Consider the following 27,043-nt stretch of genomic DNA (forward strand, 5'->3'; position numbering starts at 1 on the left):
CATTTGCCCACTGACAAAGAAATGATCAGTCTATAATTTTAATGGTAGGTTTATTTGAACAGTGAGAGACAGAATAACAACAAAATAATCCAGAAAAACGCATGTCGAAAATTGTATAAATTGATTTGCATTTTAATGAGGGAAATAAGTATTTGACCCCTCTGCAAAACATGACTTAGTACTTGGTGGCAAAACCCTTGTTGGCAATCACAGAGGTCAGACGTTTCTTGTAGTTGGCCACCAGGTTTGCACACATCTCAGGAGGGATTTTGTCCCACTCCTCTTTGCAGATCTTCTCCAAGTCATTAAGGTTTCGAGGCTGACGTTTGGCAACTCGAACCTTCAGCTCCCTCCACAAATTTTCTATGGGATTCAGGTCTGGGGACTGGCCAGGCCACTCCAGGACCTTAATGTGCTTCTTCTTGAGCCTCTCCTTTGTTGCCTTGGTCATGTGTTTTGGGTCATTGTCATGCTGGAAAACCTATCCACGACCCATTTTCAATGCCCTGGCTGAGGGAAGGAGGTTCTCACCCAAGATTTGATGGTACATGGCCCCGTCCATCGTCCCTTTGATGCGGTGAAGTTGTCCTGTCCCCTTAGCAGAAAAACACCCCAAAGAATAATGTTTCCACCTCCATGTTTGACGGTGGGGATGGTGTTTTTGGGGGTCATAGGCAGCATTCCTCCTCCTCCAAACACGGCGAGTTGAGTTGACGCCAAAGAGCTCCATTTTGGTCTATCTGACCACAACACTTTCACCAAGTTGTCATCTGAATCATTCAGATGTTCATTGGCAAACTTCAGACGGGCATGTATATGTGCTTTCTTGAGCAGGGGGACCTGGCGGGCGCTGCAGGATTTCAGTCCTTCACGGCGTAGTGTGTTACCAATTGTTTTCTTGGTGACTATGGTCCCAGCTGCCTTGAGATCATTGACAAGATCCTCCCGTGTAGTTCTGGGCTGATTCCTCACCGTTCTCATGATCATTGCAACTCCACGAGGTGAGATCTTGCATGGAGCCCCAGGCCGAGGGAGATTGACAGTTCTTTTGTGTTTCTTCCATTTGCGAATAATCGCACCAACTGTTGTCACCTTCTCACCAAGCTGCTTGGCGATGGTCTTGTAGCCCATTCCAGCCTTGTGTAGGTCTACAATCTTGTCCCTGACATCCTTGGAGAGCTCTTTGGTCTTGGCCATGGTGGAGAGTTTGGAATCTGATTGATTGATTGCTTCTGTGGACAGGTGTCTTTTATACAGGTAACAAGCTGAGATTAGGAGCACTCCCTTTAAGAGTGTGCTCCTAATCTCAGCTCGTTACCTGTATAAAAGACACCTGGGAGCCAGACATATTTCTGATTGAGAGGGGGTCAAATACTTATTTCCCTCATTAAAATGCAAATCAATTTATAACGTTTTTGACATGGGTTTTTCTGGATTTTTTTGTTGTTAGTCTGTCTGTCACTGTTCAAATAAACCTACCATTAAAATTATAGACTGATCATTTCTTTGTCAGTGGGAAAATGTACAAAATCAGTAGGGGATCAAATACTTTTTCCCCCCTCACTGTATATTTTATCCTGGGGTATTTCGAAATACCCTCAGTATGATTTTCCAATACCGTTTTTTTTATACATTTGAATATCGGTACTTTTTAAATAAATACCTGCCGTCAACTTGTGCGCTAGGTAATAGATAAAGCAGATCAAGTTCATAATTTGGTCTTTTAGATAATTTTTCCATTATGATGCTTACTGGTACTACTTGTACTGTACTAGTTTCTCAAAACAGCTGTTTGAGCATGTCATGTGTGTTTGTTCACAAAGAACCACAACGAGCAAAGCAGAGCCCTATACTATGTACGTGGTTTGAGGACTTTGCGATGTAACTTTGGTCAACTCTGAGTTTAACTCGGAATAACCGGTACCACGAAAGTGGCTCTCCTTTTAGCCAGGTAAATTTCTATGGCAACAAAACCTTCAGAACTAACCTGCTCCCAGACAGGCTAACTCAGGGATTACTCCATTTATCCTGAATGACGTGTCAGAGCCGCAAATTGAGGACCAATGAAATCAGATTCCCTCCCTCTCGCAAAGATTGCGTTATCATCCCCTTCATTTGAAGAAGACGACTGATTAAATATTTTATTAATCAATTTCTTTTGTGTTGAAAAAAAAAGTTTAAATACCTAGCACATTACACATTAGTAATGGCAGAATGCAATTGAAACTTCACACAGTAAAACTTTTGTATGACTTAATTTTGATCGATAGGAGAGGGAAAATAGGTAAGTAGTAAAATAAAGACGGCACTATATACCCCTCGGGAGATTCATGAGGTGAGTCACTCCTGCAGCACAACTTAAAGCTGCAATATGTAAATTGTTGGGAGACCTGACCAAATGCACATAGAAAAGTGAGTTATAGATATATCATGGTCATTGAAAGCAAGTCTAAGAAGAGGTAGAGCTGTTCTATGTGCACTATTTCTATGCTTCCCATTCTTAAGTTTAGTTTTTGTGTCTTTTACTTTGGTTTTTGTACACCAGCTTCTTGGAAACAGCAGTTGAGACAATCCCCACCTGAATTAACATCCATTCCCTGCTATCTAATATTTTTTTGTGCATGTTGCAAGCTACGTTTTTAGATACTTTGATAACTTTATGAGCTGTGTTGTAGTTAATGTTTGCATGCGCTAATTAGCATTTACCTAGTATCCGCTGTGGGAATTCCTTATCACCTGTTAGCATTTTTTTAGCATTCTGCTAACTGACATTTTGGGGTCTATTTTCCATTTGAAGATATGGAAATCTGGATACCGCCCAACCCTTTTCCAGAGGCCTACATCCATGGCCGTGCAGATCCATGGTTCTGTCCCCAATTGCACCCTATTCCCTAGTGCACTTGGTCATTCCACCAATTCGGTGTCTTTGATATGTGTAACTTGGTGGAGAAAAAAAACATTTAATATCACCTAATTTTAACATTCTGTCAACGCAATAAAAAACATGTTTTCCCATCTCAAAAATGACTATAGTAAGTGCCAAATAAAGTAAAAGGTTTGACCGTAACAGGGTTGACGATTTCATCTTAAAAATCAGCCATAAATTCCTTTGCGACAGATGAAATGGAAGCTTGTTGTGTGCAACAGGGAGGGGCAACTGAGTGTCATAAAATAAAATTGTTGAAACAAGCTTTAGAGAGTTCACGTAACAGTGTTGACCTTAAAATGAGGGACAGGGGTTTTTTTCCACTAAAATGAATCACATTAAATAAATAATTTTCAAAAATGACTGTCAAAGAAACAAAATAACTAGGACTTCACAATGACGGTGAACTTCAAGAAATGTTGGAGGTTAAGTGGGTTAAAATATTCCTGGAAGTCACAGAGGGTGCATGGAGTGAAATGTCAAAAGTCTTTATTTTCATATTTAAAACAAATCTGATTTATTGAATTCTCCATGTTTCCTATATTAAAAAAGGGCACTTCATTGAATATAACAGGCTTTTTAAAATTCAATATTGGTTAAACATTTCTACTTAAAATATCAAAATGGCACTCATTTGGGCCCTGGTCAAAAGTAGAGTAAAGAGGGAATAGGGTGCCATTTGATCCAATCTGCTTCTAGCCCTGAAGAGATAGGAACACCCAGTCCCATGGTCACGTAACCTCAGCCAGCATAAGGCAACATAAGGAACAAATTAGCCAACTGGGGTATTCACTAAACAAACTCATAGGTCTACAACATACTATGAATCTCTCTCAGTTTTATGAGAGGGGAATCGGGGTTGAGTGGAGTTATTCAAATGAGCAGTCAGCATTATTAGCTCCATGTTCTGACTTGAGTTGGTTACATTCCCGTGGTTATGTAAAGGTCACACACGGACTGCATCCTCTTCTTTATTTAGTGCACTACTTTTGACCACGGCCCATAGGGAATAAGGCTCTGGTCAGAAGTAGTGCACTATGCAGGGAATAGTTTGCCATTTGGGTTTCAGGCACTGTGCCAGATAGCCTTCCTCTACTCCCTGAGCACATTCCTTCTCACTGCGCTACCAGGGTGTTGGACAGCAAACTCAGGCAAAAACCTTTTGGATGGGGAACACCACCATTTATGGCTTGGCACAAAAGATTCTCTCATGCGTGCACGCACACACACACGCACACACGCACACATGCACAGCTAATGCAATAAGCTTGAGCTCCTCCGCTTGCTAAAATATTCACTGCAGTAGGTCGACAGCAGTGCTTGTGACGCATCTCACACTCAGGATGTGTCAATTGCGCTGCATGTGTGAAAGTACTGGTAACCAAGTTTGCTTCTATACCACCACAGTCAAGGATGTAAATGGAACTTGGCCATAGGGAAGACATTTCCATTGAAACAGCAGAACCATTAACCCACAGCTCTGGAACTGTAGAAAGCATCTTAGAGTGCAGATCTAGATTCAGTTTAGTCTTTTAGACCACAATGAAAAAGTGAACACTGGTTGAGTATTTGGGAGTCTCAGAGACTCATATCAGAGTCATGAGCAGAGCATGACTGCGTCCCTAAATGGCACCCTATTCCCTATGTAGGGCCCTGGTCAAAAGTAGTACACTAGTACATAGGGAATAGACTGCCATTTGGGACTCTGACCGTGTCTTCTGGAATGCCCAAGTGTTATTACCCCTTTGATATTACAGAAGTCTTCTGCCCCGAGCCAGGGTTTGCAGTAAGAGCTAGGAAGCCTATAACTTATAGCTGCAGATACCCTTTTCCCCCTGGACAAATCCCTAACACTAAATCAGCTTACTATGACCGTGTTGCTGGGTATGGCCAAGCAGAAACCAAACTGTGGTTGTGTTCCAAATGGCACGCTATTAAGTGGCAATAGAGCTCTGGTCAAAAGTAGTGCACTATAAAGGGAATAGGGTGCTATTTGGGACACAGACTGTCTCTTTTCATAGGAGAAGTCTGAAGTAAAGCTGGCTTAGACCAGCTCTAGACCACAGGCAGATCCCTGGAGTCGCTCCTTTTTTGGTTTCTAGCTTATAGCAAGTTGTTTCCACAGTAACATCACTTGAGCATGTCATTAAAACACCATACTGTAAGTAGGGAAACATAAGAAATGCTAGTCTGCCACTGTCTCTGATGGATTGTACCGCAGCCCCTATGACTGACTCAATTACTCTTACATTGCTGTGGAATTTCTCAGGTAAATATCATCTTGAAGTCAGAGAGAGTGAGAGAATTTTAGTCACAATATGGATATATGATACACTTGTTATTTTCAAGGTGACAGGAATAAAAAAAATAATTTGGGTCTCTACAATCTCTGTTGTAGGCCAAATACCTGGGATATCACTGGCGGTGATAGGGCGGTGAACAATTGGCCCAGCGTCGTCCGGGTTAGGGGAGGGTTTGGCCGGGGTGGTCCGTCATTGTAAAATAGGAATTTGTTCTTAACTGACTAGCCTAGTTAAATAAAGGTTAATCCTATCCCTACAGCAATGAAGCAAGGCACACATGACATACTTCCTGAACTGGGGGGGCCAAAGGAGTAATAATCCCTATCCATCTACAAGGCCTACTACAAGACAACAGTGGGCAAACTCACTCGCTACCTACCCTGATAGTAATATGTTGTATGTACCTTATCAGTGTTGGCTACTGGGGAGAATGTAGTAAATTGACAATGAAGTAATCTTCTAACAGCAAACATCTACAGCCAATACAGTACAGGAAAATCACTTTCTGATGACAAAAGTCCAATAGTCAGGGAGCTCTCTAAACATAGAGGAATGGTGAAATGACCCAGTCCACAGAGTCAACAGACCTCAGTCTAGGGCCTATAGGCCGTAGATGGCATCTTTGCATTCCGTAGGCAGTGGTAAGCCACAGATCTGTAGGCTGTAACTACAGCCCAGTGTCTACGGAAGAGTGAGTAATGTTACAGGATCCGTAGTAGACCCAGGGCTCATTTTACTGCCTGCCTAGAGAACAAGATCACTTAATAGATTAGTAACAACTTCTGTCATCAGAGACAACTGAAAAATCTACCATCAGAGAGAGAAGGGAAAGAGACCATTAAATAATGTTGATCAGCATTTAGAACTTGATGGTATTCTGGAAGACAGAGGCTGTCACAATTTGGTTTAGGTACAAAGAGGCCAAAGATAAGCGTTATAGAAAGATCATTCTATATAATGCCACACCTTTGAGGGAGTTTGAAGCTACAGTTTGTAAGGTAGGCCATCAGTATGTAGAGCCAAAGCTGTACCACAAAGATCAATGGACATACTCAGTGAATACTCATTAAAATAGACTCCATGAAGTCACCAAGCAAGCACACCGCATACCTCTCCACATGAAGGAGTTAAGTGGAACAGACAGTTGTTCAGATGACCCACTGTTGTGTTCACGTTTCCTTCATAAAAACTGTAGGAGCATTTACTGGTAACTACAGCGTCTCTTGTAGAAAGCAGAAGTACAACAGTACATCCTCTTGGATTGTGCCCAACTGGTACCCTATTCCCTTTATAAGGCATTACTTTTGACCAGGGCTCATAAGGTGTGAAAAAAGGAACAAGGTGTGTTGATTGTAAACAAAGAGGCCAGGCAGTACTAGGCAATATACTATAACCACCTAGATCTTTAAGTGACAGACAGGTTTTAAAGTGGAAAGCAGGCCAGGAGTGGGGAGAACATTTCTTCATTCTCACAGATTTATGACAAAGAGGCAATCAGAGGGAACAGCTGATGCTTGGCCAATAACAGGCAGGATTCCATTCCCAGAGATGTGTTGTGTGTCCCAAATGGCACCCTATTCCGTATATAGGGCCAATAGGGCTCTGGTCAAAACTAGTTCACTACATAGGGAATAGGGTGCCATTTGGGACTCAATCGTGATGTGACCTTAGTGAGAGAGGCTCCCTCTTACCATCCTTTACCTAGTTCATTACAGCACATAACTCAAGGTTTAGGGCTCCCGTGTGGCGCAGCGGTCTAAGGCACTGCATCTCAGTGCAAGAGCCGTCACTACAGTCCCTGGTTCAAATCCAGGCTGTATCACATCCGGACGTAATTGAGAGTCCCATAGGGCGGCGCACAATTGGCCCAGCGTCCGGGTTTGGCCGTCATTGTAAATAAGAATTTGTTCTTAACTGACTTGCCTAGTTAAAGAAAAGGTTAAATAAAAATTTAATAAAAAGGTTGTAGCTGGGGATTCATACATTGGCTATATGGATGAGCCGCATGCCATAAATGAGCATGGCCTCAAATTGGTTGGTTATGAATGTGAAAGAGACGTGTGGCATATTCTGAGAGATTTTTCCACTGATCTTTTTCAGATGCAAATGTTGTGTAGATCGTAAGTGTGGGTGCAAATTTAAAACTTGCATGGGATGGGCTTCACAAGCTGTTGTGGTCTGAGTAGGCTATGAGGGGATTTGATTATCTGGACAGGGTTACTCCAGTGGGAGAAGTTTGTACTGGGTAAAAAGTGATTGAATTCGTTTTGGAACCGGGCTGCTTCCCGGTGTGAGCCCGGTGCTCCGTTCAAAGCCTGCGGCGATGTCAGCTCAAAACAAAAGTGACGTAGCCTAGGCTAGATTAAGCATGTGGAGTAGGATTCTGTGTTCACATGCAACAATAATTGCTTTTGATAACAATGATTTATCTGCATTCCCAATGAAAACTAGTTTGAAAATTCTATCATTTATTTTATGGAAAAGGGATGTACGTTTCTGGACGATGCACCATGCTGCCTTGTTGACAACATGACCGAGCGGCACAGATTACGGTTCGATTTGAAAAGGGCGCTCCTTCCTCACCGCTTTTGCCCATTCATGTCACGGGCCATAGACCAGTGCACTGCGGCTCAGGTTAATAGAATTTACTTTGCTATCTGAGTGTTCACTGTAGTCGAATGACGAGGGAGACTATTTCATTTACATATAGGTAATCAGAATGGGCATAGCCTAAACCTATGTGAAAACCATTGCAATGAATACATTCCCTAATTTTGGTAATAACTGAAGGTATGATAAATACAGATTTATTTGGCACTGGCAGCAACACACATAGGCCTATTCTACACCACTGATTAGCCTACTGAAAATGTGACATTTATTTTGTGCATAAAATAAAACTGGCTACATTGACTGAGTTTAGCCAGCAGCCAAATTCTGACATTCCTCCTCCCCCCCACTAAATTGGACTTTTGGCCAATCAGATCATTGGTGGAATTGGTGGAAAAAAGATCAGAATTGGGATGCCTGTGTGAACGCAGCCATTATAGCCTGAACAGTAAGAGGACAATGTCAACTGTGAATCCTAATATAGGATTTTTGTAGACAGTCTGCTACATTCTGAACACAGAAACCTACGGTACATTTTGTTCAAATAAGCGACTTAATTGAAAGGTTGGCTGAAGATTCATTGTCGACTAAACGTGACATGTGTGTGTGACATTTAAAAGGGGCCTTTAATTAAATCATTACGAGATGTGCGTTTATGCCAATATGGCATCAACGTGTTGACACAACCCGTGGAACCGCGATTGAATCACAGCAATCCAAATTCATGATTTCTTCTGAGCGAAAAATACCAATCTTCGTTGTTTGATATTTGGGAATCAAATAATAAACTGCACAATGTTGGTTTTGCTGCGATTTTGGACATGCGACGGAATTCTAGAAATACAACTGAAAAGCATCTGTAGAAATAACAAGAAATTGCATATTTACCTGGTCGAGAGGGAGATTGATGATTTCGCTTATGGGTTGCAGCAAACTCGATCCAGTGCATGCCGGTGACACTGTTTCTGTAGCCATGATTCAGTGAGTGTTGAGTCCCTCTACTCCCCTTCCCCTCTGACAGTGGATCCCCGATTCGCCCCGACTCTGATCCTACATCCACCGCAGTAGCTGCTGTTTGCTGCTGGCCACTACTGGCTGTCGGTTGCTCTACAGCACATTCTAGGCGGAAATACTTCCCAAATCAACCATAATTTGGGCGGGGAAGGATTCGTCTCATTCCCGCTTTAGACAATGGTTTGTGACAATGTCAGCACCATATAGGCTGGACTAAATAGGCGTTGGTGCCACTGAATTATGTCTAAAAAGGCTAAATGGGACTTTTAATTCTCCGTTTCCAGTTGAAATAGGCTAGTTTTTATTCGTGTTATTTCATTTCTCTCGTAGTCTAAAATATAACTTATTTTTTTCTTTATAAATAGCATACTAAAATGTTATATTAAGCGCAGGTGCTCAATATGAAGCTCTGCTTCCGCGCATACTGAACGCCAAAAAAAATAAGACGCTGCGCTGCTGTCCCCTCACAGTGTCACTGTTATTCACCCCAGTCCTGAAGGTGGAGGCAAAACAATATCATAAACTACAACGTACTTCATAGAATCATACGAGGAACCCCGTCTTCCTTTGCGTTTCTAAGAATTCCGTTGGCTGAGCATCATCACGTGATGCCAACTTCCGGGCTTAAAAAAAAAGAAATAAATATTTTCCTGTCCAACAAACGTGAATTTGAGATAAACAAACGTTATATTTTATTTAGCTACGAAACGTTCGAATGTAGGCGGTGGTAGCCACATACATTTTACCATGGTGAAATGCGTGGTCCAGGGGTGTCCTAATCGAAGTGACAATAATAAAGGAGCGTTTCCGAATCGTCCTTCCAAGAGGTTTTTCAATTTTCCTAATGACCAGGCTCGGGTGAAAGTGTGGCTTGCCGCACTGCGAGAGACGGAGAAGGAGGATTCAACAGAGGAGCACAGAATATGTGAAGACCACTTTCTGACAGACCACATAACACCACGCGGAATAAGCGAGGATGCCATTCCTATCATGCCCCCATACCTCGACGGGCCACTGAGTCTGATCAGCCCGTGGGGCGAGGACTCTTCTGACGAAGAGGAATTCGTGGATGATGATGATGCTTCGGCTATGCACGTGAGGATGCGCTCCTCATTTTGACAGCTTTCTTACTGCATTCATTGTAGTCGTTTTAACTTTTAGCAAGCCCTGTCTATATGCATTTTGTTTACAGAATGACGATGTTGAAGAAGAATATGATGAGAGTCAGGCCGAGACAGAACCATCTGCATCAAGGTAAGGTTGCGGCACTCTAGCCTGTATGTAGGATAAAAATTGCAATAATAAACATTCATCCTTTTGTGTTTTTAACTACTGGCATACATGCATTGTGCACGTCTACACCTCTCTCTAGGTGTATGAAAACATCAAGGCCTATTTCAGTGGTTGTTATTTTATCCCCTTCACTCTAGGTTCTGTGAACTGGTTGAAGGCACCAAGACAAAGACTAGACAAGGTATGGGTAATCATCATTACTGAAAAAGAATGATGCTTCCGTGCCTTTGACAAAGACTTTATCCCAAATGGCACCCTATCTCCTATATAGCGCACTACTTTTGACCAGGGCCTTTTAATATACTATATAGGGAATAGGGTGCCATTTGGGATGCAGAAATGTCTTTTGTTTGTTGCTTTGATGCAATGTTGTACCTTTTTCCTACTGTAGTCAGTGCTTCCACTGAACCCAAGCCAGTGTTACCGGTCACCAGTAAGGGATTTGTCCGCCAGGATCTATCCCTGGCTCTGTTGACCAAGAAGTTCCTAAGGCTGATGAGTGGCGCCCCTCATGGTATCATGGACCTCAACCTCGCAGCACAGAACCTCCACACACGCAAACGGAGGGTATATGACATCACCAACTGCCTGGAGGGGATCAAGCTCATCCAGAAACAATCGGCCAACAAGATCAAGTGGATGTGAGTAATATGAGTAATATATCTTCAACACACAGGCTCTTTGCCAGTCTGTGCTCCCACCTTCTGTGTTTATGTGTCTGTTTTGACAGGATGTGTTCATGCAGGGTTGTATTCATTAGGCACCGAATGGAATAAAACAGACTAAAATAGGAAGGGACTACCTGAACTTGTCCTATAAGAAAGACTCATTTTCATGTTCTGTTGCAAAACTTTTGTAAAATGTTTTCTGTTGCGTGCCCTGATGAATATGCGACCCCCCCCCCCCCCCAGGTCAACCTGCATGGTTGCAAGGGGTTGATCTGTATTCTGTGTGGTTTCCTCCTCTCCCTCCCCAGAGGTCTGTGTCCAGTCACCAGTTTTGTTGGGCCGAAGCAGAGGCTTCAGCGGGAGCTGCAGAACCTGAAGACGGTGGAGGAGAGTCTGGATGAGCTCATCAAGACCTGTGCCCAGCAGCTCTTTGACATGACCGACAGTTTGGACAACATAGAATATCCTTTTAGAAAAGCATACAATACATTTCATGTCTTACATGGGTTTCGATTCTCAAACTTTTTCCAGAAGTGTGCACTTGCACACTCGCCATCATGGATTGAAAAGCATAGGCTTTGGCTGGAGGAAGTTTCCGCCGTTGTGAAATCCATGTGAGAAAGTGCAACTGTAAATTAACCTACGTTTCAGTTCACAATCATCAGGAATGAACCATACTGTGCCCAAACATTGGTTCAGTTATCTCAGTGTCTAAAGTACAAGGGTGTTATGTATCCTGCTGTTGTACCCTCTTTAACTCCCTTTGCACATTAGCCTACGTGACCCACAGTGACATCAGTGGTATCAAGGTGTTCCAGGAACAGACGGTCGTTGCCATCAAGGCCCCGGAAGAGACCAAGCTGGAGGTGCCAACACCCAAGGAGGTACAGTAAGCCCTGAAGCGACAACCACAACCCTGCTTTAAGCGTGAAACAACAGAGAATCTGAGTGAGGATAGACTGCCGATAGGTACTTATCGCAGTATGAGGCCGTTCCTTCTCTTGCTAGAACAAAAGATGTACCTGCTGTGTACCGACCTGGTACCAACGAAACTGCCGTTTCTGCTTGTAGAATTGTAATGCTCGGCAGTGGCCGACAACTCGACTTTTAGAGAGCACGGACCTCCACGTGGGGGAGCCGACAGGAGTGACAAGAAAAATGAAGAGAGAGGGCACTTTTTCCTATCTAATCCACCCTTTTCATCAGAGTTGTTCGAACTTAAACAATAAAGCTACATAATACATTTTTTTAGAGCAAGTCTAGCAAAAGAGGGTTGTGCTTGAAGAGGGATTTTTTTGTTTGGTTTGCTAATGTGCATTTATAATTTAGCTAGATAGCAAGCAAAAATTTTCTAACTGAGCAAGTCAGTCAAACACACTTAATATGAAACAAATGGGGTGGTAATAAGTTCAACACAAACACTAAATGCTTTACCACTCTAGCTATCTGGCCACTGTAGCTAGTAACATTACAATTCAATCACAATGGATTTGTTTCCATGAAGCAGCTGCCTGTAGCTCACTGCCGAGAGTAAATGCGGCGTCTTTGCTTAGCTAGCACAACAGCTAGCTAGCAAATCATGCTAACAGCTAGTTAAAAATGTATCTATGGGCTTTATGTGATTATGGAGAGTGAATTAACATTTTTTGTCATCTTGCTAGCTGTGGCCATCTGGCTAATTGCAAAAAAGGCTTTCTGCAACATTAGCGCAGGTATAGCTAACATTGACTAGACCATAAAGCAAAAACGCTACTGCCACCTTCTGGTTCGGAGTATTTTAACAAGGCTGAGTGGCTGTCAACTTCAAGGTCTTTGCTGTGTGAACACAAAAGAGATTGACTGCCGACACTGTAAGGAGGTGCTAAGTACTGTCGGCAGGGAAACGTTTGACAATCCTACCAGTTTTTGTGAGCTTTTACAGACCTTGATCGTGTTCATTAGGAAACACATTAGAAAACCTTTGTGCAACAAACTTGCGTTTCTTATTGGACAAGTTCACGTAGTAGCGCTCTGTTTCGGACCATTTTGTGCCCAGTGAACACAACTCTGTTGCAGTACATGCAGTACATGCATGCGGATGCCATCTAAACAGTTGCAGAATTGGTACAATTCTAAACCAATTAGTCTGCTGTTGATTGGCTGAACTAATCACTGAGTTGTTTCCATTTTAGGACGTCATCCAAATCCACCTGAAGGGAGGCAGGGGACCAATCAAAGTGCTGACCTGTGAGATGGACGGGCCTCAACGTGCCACACAGGGAAGTGGAAAGACAACAGGCTTTCTATCACTGGAGGAGAGCAGGATTAAGACCATGCTTCTGCACACCGGTAACAACACAGATGTGCTTTTCAATCAATAAAATGATACAATTGTTAAGCTATATTAGGTGCTCCAGACATTTAATTACAACTATGTAAAGTACCTTGAGATGTCCTACTCTGTAAGAAAGGGATTATGCCATGATTGGATTGGAACATTGAGTGTGTTCCCCACTGCAAGCAGTAGAGAGAGCTGTTTACTATAAAATAGGCTTGGGGAATACTGTATCAAATGAGGTCAGTTTTGTCACAAAAGGAAAGTTATGAAAGTAGATATTTTGTTGTGGTCAACAAATCAACTGTTAATTTCTCTCCTTCTGTAGGGGCCTCTGCATCACAGAATGCTGTACAGAGTGGGTAGTCTGACATTATGGTAGTATGCTGCACTGTCACATTGTCCTCATTGGATTTTTTTGTCTCACTGTTTGGACTCTGACTCCACATTCTGACATTGTCGCTTTGGGAAGAGGCCATTTTTGTCATTTTTTAATATTTTTTTCTGTGTAAAATGCCAACGATTCCTTGTATGACTTGATTGTAAAAAGTGCACATAAGTCATGAAATCACAAGCTTTATTTTTATACATGTAGTTTTGCGTTTAGTAAAGTGGTTGCAGTACACTACTGTATTCCTGTACTTTTCAATCATCTTAAAATGTGTGGGAAATGGTGGACAGTATCAATGTGACAGCTATAGTCATTAGAAAGTAACAAATGCTCATGTACATAAAGTTTAATTTTCCAAGCAGTTTCATCATGTACCCTAGTGGATTGGAACGTGTATGTTCTTTGCTTTTATTTTTTTCATCTAACTATTCTGAATGCCCTATTAAAAGTTTTGTTTTTCTTTCTGTTTTTATTATCTGTTATTAGTAATTAAGAAAACACTTCCAATGCATTCTCCTATGAATAAACTCACTTGTATATAAAAACAAATATCTATCCCTTATTTTATTACTTATCTCAATGTGCAACATCCTGGCTAAATTTCTATTTATGAGGTACACGATTTTGAAATGTAATTAACTATTTATGAAATACAATTTTTTTAATAATTCCTATGGTGTAGACCTGAGCCACCTTATTCACAAAGTTTGTAATTGCTATTGAGTCTTGGAAAGCCAACTGAGCAAAGGGAAATCCATCTGGGTTCCCATTCGTTCAAACATGGCAATTCACCCGTTTGTCCCTCCCCTTTCTATACTCAGGTTGACGCTCCATTGACTATGCGCCCAGTACAGGTTGTTTCGTGGGCTAAGACAAACTGTAATAATGAAATATTTATATTTTTTCTTGGACACAAGGATAAGACATAAATAAACAGACATTTCATTACTGTAGTTTTGACTGTGGATCGGCGCGGAATGGCAAACTTGGAGTAGCTGAACAAATCCTATGGCACACCAGTTATTTTTTTGAAACTGTTAATTAAGGATTGGGATATAACTTATTTTATAGACAGAGACATTTAAAGTGAGCTAAGATGCCGCCGCCGGAGCTGATCACGGTCACGGAATTTGTGGCCGAAACTAATGAGGACTACAAAGCGCCCACAACCTCAAACTTCACCACTCGGATGTCGCATTGTCGGAACGCCGTGGCAGCATTGGAAGAGGTGGGTGCAGGCCACCGCAGTGTGAAAGTAGCAATATACTGTAATTGACTTTACATTTTTAAAGGTTTTTCTATAATCAAATGTGTGCCTTTACGCACGGATAGCCTTTACGCACAAAGTAACCGAATTTTCCCACATTTATTTGTCGAGTTTAGTTTCCCTTCAAGTGATACGGATGCAACTTCTGAAACCAAAAGAGGAACGGAAAAAGACCTCTAAGAAATCAAAGCATTTTTTTCTTATCCTGCTTTCTTATCCCCCAAAAGTGTCCACCAACAACTGCTCATAAAACGCCCAAGTTTATAGGCTATTTAATTCTGACCCAATTCTAATTAGCAATCTATATACCAAAAATGTAGTTGAACATTCCTTTGTAAAGATGTAATTATTGTAGGCTACTATGACCTCATGCAAAAATGCTTTACCCCGTTATGAGGAATCTATCTTATCTGTTAGCCTACTGCCTATGAGACAGTTTCACTTTGAAAACAGTGTGTGGACACTTCCATGCGTTGAGGCTTGAGCCCTTTACAAACTTGAATAGTAGTACCACACCTTTAATACACAGTGGGTCCTTCACACTTCCATATCATTGGAATTGGCTTTCCTTGAAAAGTCCCAAATGGCACTGCTATGGCGCTGGTCTAAAGTAGTGCACTTTAAAGGGAATAGTATGCCGTTTGAGACATAGACCTTGTGTTTGCATTAGGCCTATTGTCATGCACGGTAGATCACAATGGGTACTTCTATGGCATCCCTGGCATCTGTTGGCATCCAGATCTGCTCCTGAATGCTCACTGGAGATGTGCTGTTGCCCCAAACCAGGCTGGTTATAGGCTGGTAATAAGAACATGGTCTGTCAATGCACAGATACACTACTGGCCTTTGGGGAGGCTGTATGAATCACTGGATTGTTATAGTGTAGGCCCTATCCATTTTAGAGCAAACTGTTTTTGCGCAATGGAGGAAGTCACACACACATAGCCCTATGAGAGGATCTGTTGATGTGTGAACAGTGTTGCATACAGAACATACCACATGAGGAGAGCTGACTAGAGAACACTTGTTGTAAGTGTTACATTAAGTGTAATCTTGTCAAAACAAAGAAGTGTTGTATTGCAACGGCTTTCTCTGTTTCACAACTGAAAGTCGGAAACAGAATGCCAGTCTTTAGCTTCCCCTTTCCCCCATTAGATTTCACAGTTGACAATGAACGCACTGTGTTTATCAAGTTGGACACACAAATGCATTCACACACACGATACACTCACATTGATAAATTGACACAAACGTCCAGAACACACAGCAGGCAGGCAGCAGTAATGGCAATCATTACATCAAGTCGACTGACAGGCAGCACTCCCCTTTCCAGTTCCTCTTGTCTGCCAGACATGGCCTGTAGCAGCCCACTGTGGCTGCAAGTTGTCATCTGCTTAAAGCCTTCTGTGGTGGCCTGCCTGTTGATGACAGTATCGCTGTGGACTGGAGTGTCATGCTGTTGCTTCTTTGTGTTGTGTGGTGGGTAGCTCTGTTCCAGAGAGCCACAGAGTGTTTTCACATATACAGTTGAAGTCGGAAGTTTACATATACCTTAGCCAAATACATTTAAACTCAGTATTTCACAATTCCTGACATTTAATCCTAGTAACAATTCCCTGTCTTAGGTCAGTTAGGATCACCACTTTATTTTAAGAATGTGAAATAATAGTAGAGATAATTATTTCATTTAATCATTTTTTATTTCTTTAATCACATTTCCAGTGGGTCAGATGTGTACATACACTCAGTTAGTATTTGGAAGCATTGCCTTTAAATGATTTAACTTGGGTCAAACGTTTCGGGTAGCCTTCCACAAGCTTCCCACAATAAGTTGGGTGAATTTTGGCCCATTCCTCCTGACAGAGCTAGTGTAACTGAGTCAGGTTTGTAGGTCTCCTTGCTCGTGCACGCTTTTTCAGTTCTGCCCACAAATGTTCAATATGATTGAGGTCAGGGCTTTGTGATGGCCACTCCAATACCTTGACTTTGTTGTTCTTAAGCCATTTTGCCACAACTTTGAAAGTTGTTTTGGTCCATTTGGAAGACCCATTTACAGTGAGGGAAAAAAGTATTTGATCCCCTGCTGATTTTGTACGTTTGACCACTGACAAAGAAAGGATCAGTCTATAATTTTAATGGTAGGTTTATTTGAACAGTGAGAGACATAATAACAACAAAAACATCCAGAAAACCACATGTCAAAAATGTTATAAATTGATTTGCATTTTAATGAGGGAAATAAGTATTTGACCCCTCTGCAAAACATGACTTAGTACTTGGTGGCAAAACCCTTGTTGGCAATCACAGAGGTCAGACGTTTCTTGTAGTTGGCCACCAGGTTTGCACACATCTCAGGAGGGATTTTGTCCCACTCCTCTTTGCAGATCTTCTCCAAGTCATTAAGGTTTCGAGGCTGACGTTTGGCAACTCGAACCTTCAGCTCCCTCCACAGATTTTCTATGGGATTCAGGTCTGGAGACTGGCTAGGCCACTCCAGGACCTTAATGTGCTTCTTCTTGAGCCACTCCTTTGTTGCCTTGGCCGTGTGTTTTGGGTCATTGTCATGCTGGAATACCCATCCACGACCCATTTTCAATGCCCTGGCTGAGGGAAGGAGGTTCTCACCCAAGATTTGACGGTACATGGCCCCGTCCATCGTCCCTTTGATGCGGTGAAGTTGTCCTGTCCCCTTAGCAGAAAAACACCCCAAAGAATAATGTTTCCACCTCCATGTTTGACGGTGGGGATGGTGTTTTTGGGGTCATAGGCAGCATTCCTCCTCCTCCAAACACGGCGAGTTGAGTTGACGCCAAAGAGCTCCATTTTGGTCTATCTGACCACAACACTTTCACCAAGTTGTCATCTGAATCATTCAGATGTTCATTGGCAAACTTCAGACGGGCATGTATATGTGCTTTCTTGAGCAGGGGGACCTGGCGGGCGCTGCAGGATTTCAGTCCTTCACGGCGTAGTGTGTTACCAATTGTTTTCTTGGTGACTATGGTCCCAGCTGCCTTGAGATCATTGACAAGATCCTCCCGTGTAGTTCTGGGCTGATTCCTCACCGTTCTCATGATCATTGCAACTCCACAAGGTGAGATCTTGCATGGAGCCCCAGGCCGAGGGAGATTGACAGTTCTTTTGTGTTTCTTCCATTTGCGAATAATCGCACCAACTGTTGTCACCTTCTCACCAAGCTGCTTGGCGATGGTCTTGTAGCCCATTCCAGCCTTGTGTAGGTCTACAATCTTGTCCCTGACATCCTTGGAGAGCTCTTTGGTCTTGGCCATGGTGGAGAGTTTGGAATCTGATTGATTGATTGCTTCTGTGGACAGGTGTCTTTTATACAGGTAACAAGCTGAGATTAGGAGCACTCCCTTTAAGAGTGTGCTCCTAATCTCAGCTCGTTACCTGTATAAAAGACACCTGGGAGCCAGACATATTTCTGATTGAGAGGGGGTCAAATACTTATTTCCCTCATTAAAATGCAAATCAATTTATAACATTTTTGACATGGGTTTTTGTGTTTTTTTATTGTTATTCTGTCTCTCACTGTTCAAATAAACCTACCATTAAAACTATAGACTGATCATTTCTTTGTCAGTGGGCAAACAAAATCAGCAGGGGATCAAATACTTTTTCCCTCACTGTACGACCAAGCTTTAACTTCCTAATGTCACGTCCTGACCAGTATTAGGGGTTATTTGTTATTGTAGTTTGGTCAGGACGTGGCATAGGGTATTTGTTTTATGTGGTTCGGGGTGGTGGTTTGTTTAGTAGGGTAATTGATTTATGTATTCCGGGGGGTTTTGGGCACTGTTCTATGTTAGTGTATTTCTATGTTCTGTCTACTTTTGTATTTCTATGTTTTGTTAATTGGGGTTGGACTCTCAATTGGAGGCAGGTGTTTTCTACTTGCCTCTGATTGAGAGTCCTATATATAGGTGTGTGTTTGTTGAGTACTTTGTGGGAGATTGTTCTGTGTATAGCCTTGTGCCTTACCAGCCTGTGAATAGTTGTTGTGTTTTCTTTGTGTACGTGTTTATTTTGGGTCTCCTTCTTCACCAAATAAAAGAAGATGACTGCACATATTCCTGCTGCGTTTTGGTCCACTTTATCCGACGACAACCGTTACAAAATCTCCCACCAACCAAGGACCAAGCAGCGGGGTACGGAGCAACGGGATAATAATGTGGACTATAGGGAGCAGCACCTGGAGTGGAGAAAGCAGCGCGCTCGGGAGGAGATGGCATCCTGGTCGCTGGAAGTATTGGAGGCAAGGATTGACTGGACGTGGGAACAATTACTGGACCATTGTGACAACCTGCCTGGGAAGCAGGTAGAGGTGGAGAGGCAGCCCCAATAATTTTTTTGGGGGGGGCACACGGGTAGTTTGGCTAGGCCAGGCAGTAGACCTAAGCCAGCTCCCCGTGTTTTTTGGGATGAACATATGGAGTGGAGGGTGCCAAGGTATGCGGAAGTGCGCACGATCTCGCCCATACGCACGCACAGTCCAGTGCGAGTGATCCCAGCCCCTCGCAAGTGCCGTGCTAGAGTGGGCATCCAGCCTGGTAGGAGGATGCCTGTGCAGCGCATCTGGTCACCGGTGCGCCTCCTAGGTCCAGGCTACCCTACGCCCGCTCTACGCACGCAACCATCAGGCCCCTGCACAGCCCAGTTCGCCCTGTACCAGCACTCCGCTCGTACAGGGCTACTAGTTCCATCCAGCCAGGATGGGTTGTGCAGGAGGTGCGATCGAGACCGCCAGTGCGCCTCCACGGCCCGATACCTCCAGTACCAGCACCACGCATCAGGCTTCCAGTGCGTCACCCCAGTCCAACTCAGCCCGTTCCTGCTCCCCGCACTAGCCCTGAAGTGCGTGTCCCCAAACTGGCACATCCAGTACCAGTACCACGCATCAGGCTTCCAATGCGTCAGTCCAGTCTCGAGCTTCCGGCAACAGTGTCCAGTCCAGAGTATCCGGAAACAGTGCCCCGTCCAGAGTGTCCGACGACAGTGCCCCGTCCAGAATATTCGGCAACAGTGCCCCGTCCAGAGTATCCGACAACAGTACCCCGTCATGAGTATCCGGTAAGAGTGTTAAGCCCAGAACCGAGTGAGACGGCCTACAGTTCGGAACCAAGGGAGACGGCCCACTGTGCAGAACCGAGTGAGATGGCCCACAGTTCGGAGAGGGGTGAATGGGTCTACAGTCCGGAACCGAGTGAGTCTGCCTGCGGTCCGGAACCGAGTGAGTCTGCCTACGGCCCGGAACCAAGCGAGTATGCCTACAGTCTGGGTGGCTGTAGACCAGAACCTGAGCCACCTCCAGTATAGGTGGGTTGGGGAGGAGGGGGGTGTAGCACAGGTGCCGTCGTTGACGGCAGCCACCCTCCCTTCCCTCCCTTTAGTTTAGGGGATTTATGTTTGTTTTGGGGTCATTTAGTTTTTTTGTGTGAGGTGCATCCGGGGTCTGCACCTTTGGGGGGGGGGGGGGGGGGTACTGTCACGTCCTGACCAGTATTAGGGGTTATTTGTTATTGTAGTTTGGTCAGGACGTGGCAGAGGGTATTTGTTTTATGTGGTTCGGGGTGGTGGTTTGTTTAGTAGGGTATTTGATTTATGTATTCCGGGGGTTTTTGGGCACTGTTCTATGTTAGTGTATTTCTATGTTCTGTCTAGTCTTTTGTATTTCTATGTTTTGTTAATTGGGATTGGACTCTCAATTGGAGGCAGGTGTTTTCTAGTTGCCTCTGATTGAGAGTCCTATATATAGGTGTGTGTTTGAGTACTTTGTGGGAGATTGTTCTGTGTATAGCCTTGTGCCTTACCAGCCTGTGAATAGTCATTGTGTTTTCTTTGTGTACGTGTTTATTTTGGTTCTCCTTGTCCGACTATAATAAAGAAGATGAGTGCACATTTCCCCGCTGCAGTTTGGTCTATATCCGACGACAACCGTTACACCTAACTGATTTCTTGAGATGTTGCTTCAATATATCCACATAATTGTCCCTCCTCATGATGCCATCTATTTTGTGAAGTGCACCAGTCCCTCCTGCAGCAAAGCACCCCCACAACATGATGCTGCCACCCCCGTGCTTCACGGTTGGGATGGTGTTCTTCGGCTTGCAAGCCTCCCCCTTTTCCTCCAAACATAATGATGGTCATTATGGCCATCATTTTGTTTCATCAGACCAGAGGACATTTCTCCAAAAAGTATGATCTTTGTCCCCATGTGCAGTTGCAAACCATAGTCTGGCTTTTTTTATGGCGGTTTTATAGCAATGGCTTCTTCTTTGCTGAGCGGCCTTTCAGGTTGTCGATATAGGACTCGTTTTACTGTGGATATAGATACTTTTGTACCTGTTTCCTCCAGCATCTTCACCAGGTCCTTTGCTGTTGTTCTGGAATTGATTTGCACTTTTCGCACCAAAGTACATACCATCTCTAGGAGACATAACGTGTCTCCTTCCTGAGTGGTATGACGGCTGCTTGGTCCCATGGTGTTTATACTTGCGTACAATTGTTTGTACAGATGAACGTGATACCTTCAGGCGTTTGGAAATTGCTCCCAAGGATGAAGCAGACTTGTGGAGGTCTACAAATTTTTTTCTGAGGTCTTGGCTGATTTCTTTTGATTTTTCCCATGATGTCAAGCAAAGACGCACTGAGTTGAAAGGTAAGCCTTGAAATACATCCACAGGTACACCTCCAATTGACTCAAATGATGTCAATTAGCCTATCAAAAGCTTCTAAAGCCATGACATAATTTTCTGGAATTTTCCAAGCTGATCAAAGGCGTAGTCGACTTAGTGTATGTAAACTTCTGACCCACTGGAATTGTGATACAGTGAATTATAAGTGAAATAATCTGTCTAATCAATTGTTGGAAAAATTACTTGTGTCATGCACCAACTTGCCAAAACTATAGTTTGTTAACAATAAATGTGTGAAGTGGTTGAAAAACGAGTTTTAATGACTCCAACCTAAGTGTATGTAAACTTCCGACTTCAACTGTAGTCCTCTTTAAAATAACCGATCTCAGTCCTCTTTAAAGTGAACTCTGGGGTTAAAAGTGAAATATCTCAGTTCTCTTCGTATTCACACTGTCCTTACCTTTGAATGAGGACTCAACTCTTTTGCCAGTTCACTTCACCAATGTTTTTGGTCCGAGTCCTCTTTGCATTCTCATTGCTATTGTTAAAGTTGCTTCCTGTTCGTTTCTGGTATCAGAACAAAATAGTCAGCACATAGTAACTTCTGATTTATTTGTACTTTAATTAATGCAAACACGTGTGTGTGTGTGGTATATGTGTGGTTCGTATATATACGGTCTCACTGTTATACCTCGCAGGGCAAACAGAGAAGAGAACGACATATCCTTTGTTTCTCTTTTATACTCTGACAGAGATAGTTCCCGCTCAATGCTGGCCTGTCAGAGGGAGGAGCGTGGTTTAAACTTGCTCCTCCTATCGTCGGCGCGCAGGCTGGTCCCAGCGTCGTGACGCACTTCCTGTTGCCGGTTGTAGTTCTTCTTGTCTTCAGCAGTTGATTTATCCGCAGTTCATATACTTAATATTGTAGCATAGCTTCCCCGGTATATTATAAAGGTTATGCATACAAATAGCCAGTTCAACCCTAACACTATGTTTAGAAAGGAACTAAGATCTATTTCCAACATTCACTCAATGCACTGTGGGTTTTTACCATTCCATCAGAATGTGTTCAGACAGCTAGATATACCATATACCTATGGTGCCTTCGGAAAGTTTTCAGACCCCTTTTTCCACGTTGTTACATACAGCCTTATTCTAAAATTGATTAAATAAAAATAAATCCTAATCAATCTACACACAATACACCATAATGACAAAATGAAAACAGTTTTTGAAGAATTGTTGCTAATTTATAAAAAAAAAAAACAGAAATACCTTATTTACATAAGTATTCAGACCATTTGCTATGGGACTTGAAATTGAGCTCAGGTGCATCCTGTTTCCATGATATGTTTCTTCAACTTGATTGGAGTCCACTTGTGGTAAATTCAATTGATTGGACATGATTTGGAAGGGTACACCCCTGTCTATATATGGCCCCACAGTTGACAGTGCATTTCAGAGCAAAAACCAAGCCATGAGGTCAAAGGAAATGTCTGTAGAGTTCCAAGACAAGATTGTGTTGAGGCACAGATCTGGGGAAGGGTACCAAAACATTTCTGCAGCATTGAAGGTCCCCAAGAACACATTGGCCTCCATCATTCTTAAATGGAAGAAGTTTTGAACCACCAAGACTCTTCCTAGAGCTGGCCTCCTGGCCAAACTGAACAATCGGGGGAGATGGGCCTTGGTCAGGGAGGTGACCAAGACCCCGATGGTCATTCTGACAGAGCTCTAGAGTCCCTCTGTGGAGATGGGAGAACCTTCCAGAAGGACAACCATCTCTGCAGCACTCCACCAATCAGGCCTTTATGGTAGAGTGGCCAGACAGAAGCCACTCCTCAGTAAAAGGCCCACTTTGAGTTTGCCTAAAGGCAACAAATGATTCTCAGACCATGAGAAACAAGATTCTCTGGTCTGATGAAACCAAGATTGCACTCTGACCTGAATGCCAAGCGTCACGTCTGGAGGAAACCTGGCACCATCCCTAAGGTGAAGCCTGGTGGTGGCAGCATAATGCTGTGGGGATGTTTTTCAGTGGCAGGGACTGGGAGACTAGTCAGGATCGAGAGAAAGATGAACAAAGCAAAGTACAGAGAGATCCTTGATGAAAACCTGCTCCAGAGTGCTCAGGACCTCAGACTGGGGCGAAGGTTCACCTTCCAACAGGACAATTACCCTAAGCACACAGCCAAGACAACGCAGGAGTGGCTTCAGGACAAGTCTCTGAATGTCCTTGAGTGGCCCAGCCAGAGTCCGGACTTTATCCCGATAGAACATCTCTGGAGAGACCTGAAAATAGCTGTGCAGTAACGCTCCCCATCCAACCTGACAGAGTTTGAGAGGATCTGCAGAGAAGAATGGGAGTCCTTGTGGCGGGCCGAGTTGCGGGCTGTTCCCGGTTGCCAGTTGAACGGTGTTTCCTCCGACACATTGGTGTGGCTGGCTTCAGGGTTAAGCTGGCGGGTGTTAAGGAGCTTGGTTAGGCGGGTCATGTTTCGGAGGACGCATGACTCCACCTTTGCCTCTCCCGAGCCCGTTGGGAAGTTGCAGCGATGAGACAAGATCGAAACTGGGGAGAAAAAGGCGTGTAAAATAAAATAAATTGCAATCAGAAGATACTATGTAAATATTATTGGTAACAGAATAAATAGCAGAATAATAACTGCATATACATTTTTTTATAGAGATTTTTTATTTAACCTTTATTTAACTAGGCAAGTCAGTTAATAACAAATTATTATTTACAATGACGGCCTACACCGGCCAAACCTTAAGCTGGGCAACACTGGGCCAATTGTCCGCTAGCTAGCATTAAACTTATCTTATAAAAAACAATCAATCAATCATAATCACTAGTTAACTACACATGGTTGATGATATTACTAGTTTATCTAGCCAGTCCTGCGTTGCATATAATTGATGTTGTGCGCATTCGCGAAAAAGGACTGTCTTTGCGCCGACGTGTACCTAACCATAAACATCAATGCCTTTCTTAAAATCAATACACAAGTATATATTTTTAAACCTGCATATTTAGTTAATATTGCCTGCTAACATGGATTTCTTTTAACTAGGGAAAATGTGTCACTTCTCTTGCAAACAGAGTCAGGGTATATGCAGCAGTTTGGGCCGCCTGGCTCGTTGCGAACTGTGAAGACTATTTCTTCCTAACAAAGACAGCCAACTTCACCAAACGGGTTATGATTTAACAAAAGTGCATTTGTGAAAAAAAGCACAATCGTTGCACGACTGTACCTAACCATAAACATCAATGCCTTTCTTAAAATCAATACACAGAAGTATATATTTTTAAACCTGCATATTTAGCTAAAAGAAATCCAGGTTAGCAGGCAATATTAACCAGGTGAAAATGTGTCAGTTCTCTTGCGTTCCTTGCACGCAGAATCAGGGTATATGCAACAGTTTGGGCCGCCTGGCTCGTTGCGAACTCATTTGCCAGAATTTTACGTAATTATGACATAACATTGAAGGTTGTGCAATGTAACAGGAACATTTAGACTTATGGATGCCACCCGTTAGGTCAAATACGGAACGGTTTGATAGTGATAGTTTCCGGATTCGACCATATTAATGACCTACGGCTCGTGTTTCTGTGTGTTATTATGTTATAATTAAGTCTATGATTTCATAGAGCAGTCTGACTGAGCGGTGGTAGGCACCAGCAGGCTCGTAAGCGTTCATTCAAAATAGCACTTTCGTGCGTTTTGCCAGCAGCCCTTCGCAATGCATTGCGCTGTTTATGACTTCAAGCCTATCAACTCCCAAGATTTGGCTGGTGTAACCGATGTGAAATGGCTAGCTAGTTAGCCGGGTGCGCGCTAATAGTGTTTCAAACGTCACTCACTCTGAGAATTGGAGTAGTTGTTTCCCCTTGCTCTGCATGGGTAACGCTGCTTCGAGGGTGGCTGTTGTCGATGTGTTCCTGGTTTGAGCCCAGGTAGGAGCGAGGAGAGGGACGGAAGCTATACTGTTACACTGGCAATACTAAAATGCCTATAAGAACATCCAATAGTCAAAGGTATATGAAATACAAATCGCATAGAGAGAAATAGTCCTATAATTCCTAAATAACTACAACCTAAAACTTCTTACCTGGGAATATTGAAGACTCATGTTAAAAGGAATCACCAGCTTTCATATGTTCTCATGTTCTGAGCAAGGAACTTAAACGTTAGCTTTCTTACATGGCACATAATGCACTTTTACTTTCTTCTCCAACACTTTGTTTTTGCATTATTTAAACCAAATTGAACATGTTTCATTATTTATTTGAGGCTAAATTGATTTTATTGATGTATTATATTAAGTTAAAATAAGTGTTCATTCAGTATTGTTGTAATTGTCATTATTACAAACAAAAAAAAAGAAATCGTCCGATTAATTGGTATCGGCTTTTTTTTGGTCCTCCAATAATCGGTATCGGTATCGGCGGGGAAAAAAATCATAATCGGGCGACCTCTAATCAGAGCACAAGTCAGAATTGGGGCTTGCAACAGGATATGGGCCAGGGTGTACATGCACATTTCCAGATATCATCAACAGTAATACAACCAAGGCACGACATAGTACAGGGAGAGCTCTGCAGTGCTGATTTATGACATTTGAATATGCATCAGATGGCAACAAGTTCATATTGTACAGCAATTTCATCAGGTAACATGAATACAAGCCGGCGAGAGGTGGTTAGAATAGGATGGGAGACCAAAACTCTGTGTAACCAATAGAGAGTCAGAGTCCTGAGTGTGGGAAAAACATAGTCTGTCCCATGGTTGGGTGAAGAAAGTTTGTAGTCAACAAAGTATGTAGTCATGCAGTCATGAGGCAAATAGAAAAATGTACAAGAAAAAAATAAAATATATAATGACTTGGGGCTAGCCATTGTAAGTTCAGAGTCACTTGCCCCAACAGTGCGTGAGTGCTGGAGGCGAGCGAAAGCTCGGGAGAGAGGGATGAATGTGGTGGGGGTACTTGTGCCAGACAGGGGGAGACAGGCCAGGGCAGACGGGGAACAAATTGCCGGGTGGAATCCAAGCAGCAGTGCAGCAGGCAATGGGAGTAGGTGTCACACCCACATGGGAGAAGCTTTTATTTCTGGAGGCAGATTTCTTGTAGAAAATGCCAGTGAATGGTCTTTGAACAGCAGAAGGGGGCTTCAGAGGATGCTTTAAAGACTCCCGCCACTTGTTGGGCCCAAAGGCCTTTTACTTTACACCTTAGTGCTAATTGAATTTGTATCTGGTCTGTCCTTGCAAGCCTGGGAGCCTTAACTCAGCATTCAGTCCCCATAAAATTAAATATATCATTGTAATGTACTTTCTTTTCCTTTTTTCTTTTTCTTCTTGGCTTTCAAAATAGTATCATACCAAACACTACTCAATCAGTTCCAGGTTGGATGGTGTCCTCAGATCTCTGCTGTTTGTTTGCTAGAGCACCCTCCGTATAGCTTGGAAAAATAAAAACCTTGGAAGCAGTAATCTCTCCAGTTAATTTTGGTCAAAATTAGGTTGTAGGTTTGGAGTTTTGATCTGGAGCGAAGGCCATGCTGTGGAGGGTAGCATCCTGCATATGTACCTGCTG

General features: G+C 43.1%; 3 protein-coding genes across 5 annotated transcripts in view; 2 read left to right on the top strand and 1 right to left on the bottom strand.

Moving 5' to 3' along the window:
• The window catches only part of mboat2b (membrane bound O-acyltransferase domain containing 2b), a 75,724-nt gene extending 66,384 nt beyond the window's left edge, over nt 1-9,340 (bottom strand). The window contains exon 1 of one of the 2 annotated variants that reach the window (XM_082976774.1): nt 8,728-9,340. In XM_082976774.1, the coding sequence (XP_082832900.1) occupies nt 8,728-8,814 (87 nt within the window). In that variant the 5' untranslated portion in view covers nt 8,815-9,340. The remainder of the gene's footprint in view (nt 1-8,727) is intronic. The other variant, XM_014204846.3, reaches the window with a different exon arrangement.
• A 112-nt stretch (nt 9,341-9,452) lies between these two features.
• On the top strand, nt 9,453-14,068 carry e2f6 (E2F transcription factor 6). 2 transcript variants are annotated; one of them, XM_014204707.3, is made up of 8 exons: nt 9,453-9,948; nt 10,046-10,107; nt 10,284-10,327; nt 10,538-10,787; nt 11,123-11,275; nt 11,584-11,698; nt 12,986-13,142; nt 13,457-14,068. In XM_014204707.3, exons 1-8 carry the CDS (start codon nt 9,601-9,603, stop codon nt 13,492-13,494), a joined length of 1,167 nt encoding a protein of 388 aa, XP_014060182.1. In that variant the 5' UTR covers nt 9,453-9,600; the 3' UTR covers nt 13,495-14,068. The 2 variants fall into 2 exon arrangements, with proteins under 2 accessions (XP_014060182.1, NP_001133809.1); NM_001140337.1 differs by having other exon boundaries at nt 9,470-9,948; nt 12,986-14,064.
• A 265-nt stretch (nt 14,069-14,333) lies between these two features.
• The window catches only part of LOC106607659 (arf-GAP with SH3 domain, ANK repeat and PH domain-containing protein 2), a 54,281-nt gene continuing 41,571 nt past the window's right edge, over nt 14,334-27,043 (top strand). Inside the window, exon 1 of the mRNA XM_014204849.3 lies at nt 14,334-14,747. Within this exon, the coding sequence (XP_014060324.1) occupies nt 14,616-14,747 (132 nt within the window). The 5' untranslated portion in view covers nt 14,334-14,615. The remainder of the gene's footprint in view (nt 14,748-27,043) is intronic.

This window comes from Salmo salar, chromosome 06, assembly GCF_965601325.2.
Source record: "Salmo salar chromosome 06, fSalSal1, whole genome shotgun sequence".
NCBI lineage: Eukaryota > Metazoa > Chordata > Actinopteri > Salmoniformes > Salmonidae > Salmo > Salmo salar.

Coding starts and splice junctions, on each gene's coding strand:
- e2f6 (XM_014204707.3), top strand. CDS start 9,601: ATGGTGAAATGCGTGGTCCAGGGGTGTCCTAATCGAAGTGACAATAAT. Junction 10,788..11,122: donor GCCAACAAGATCAAGTGGAT/GTGAGTAATATG, acceptor CTCCCTCCCCAG/AGGTCTGTGTCCAGTCACCA. Junction 11,699..12,985: donor AGGTGCCAACACCCAAGGAG/GTACAGTAAGCC, acceptor TTTCCATTTTAG/GACGTCATCCAAATCCACCT.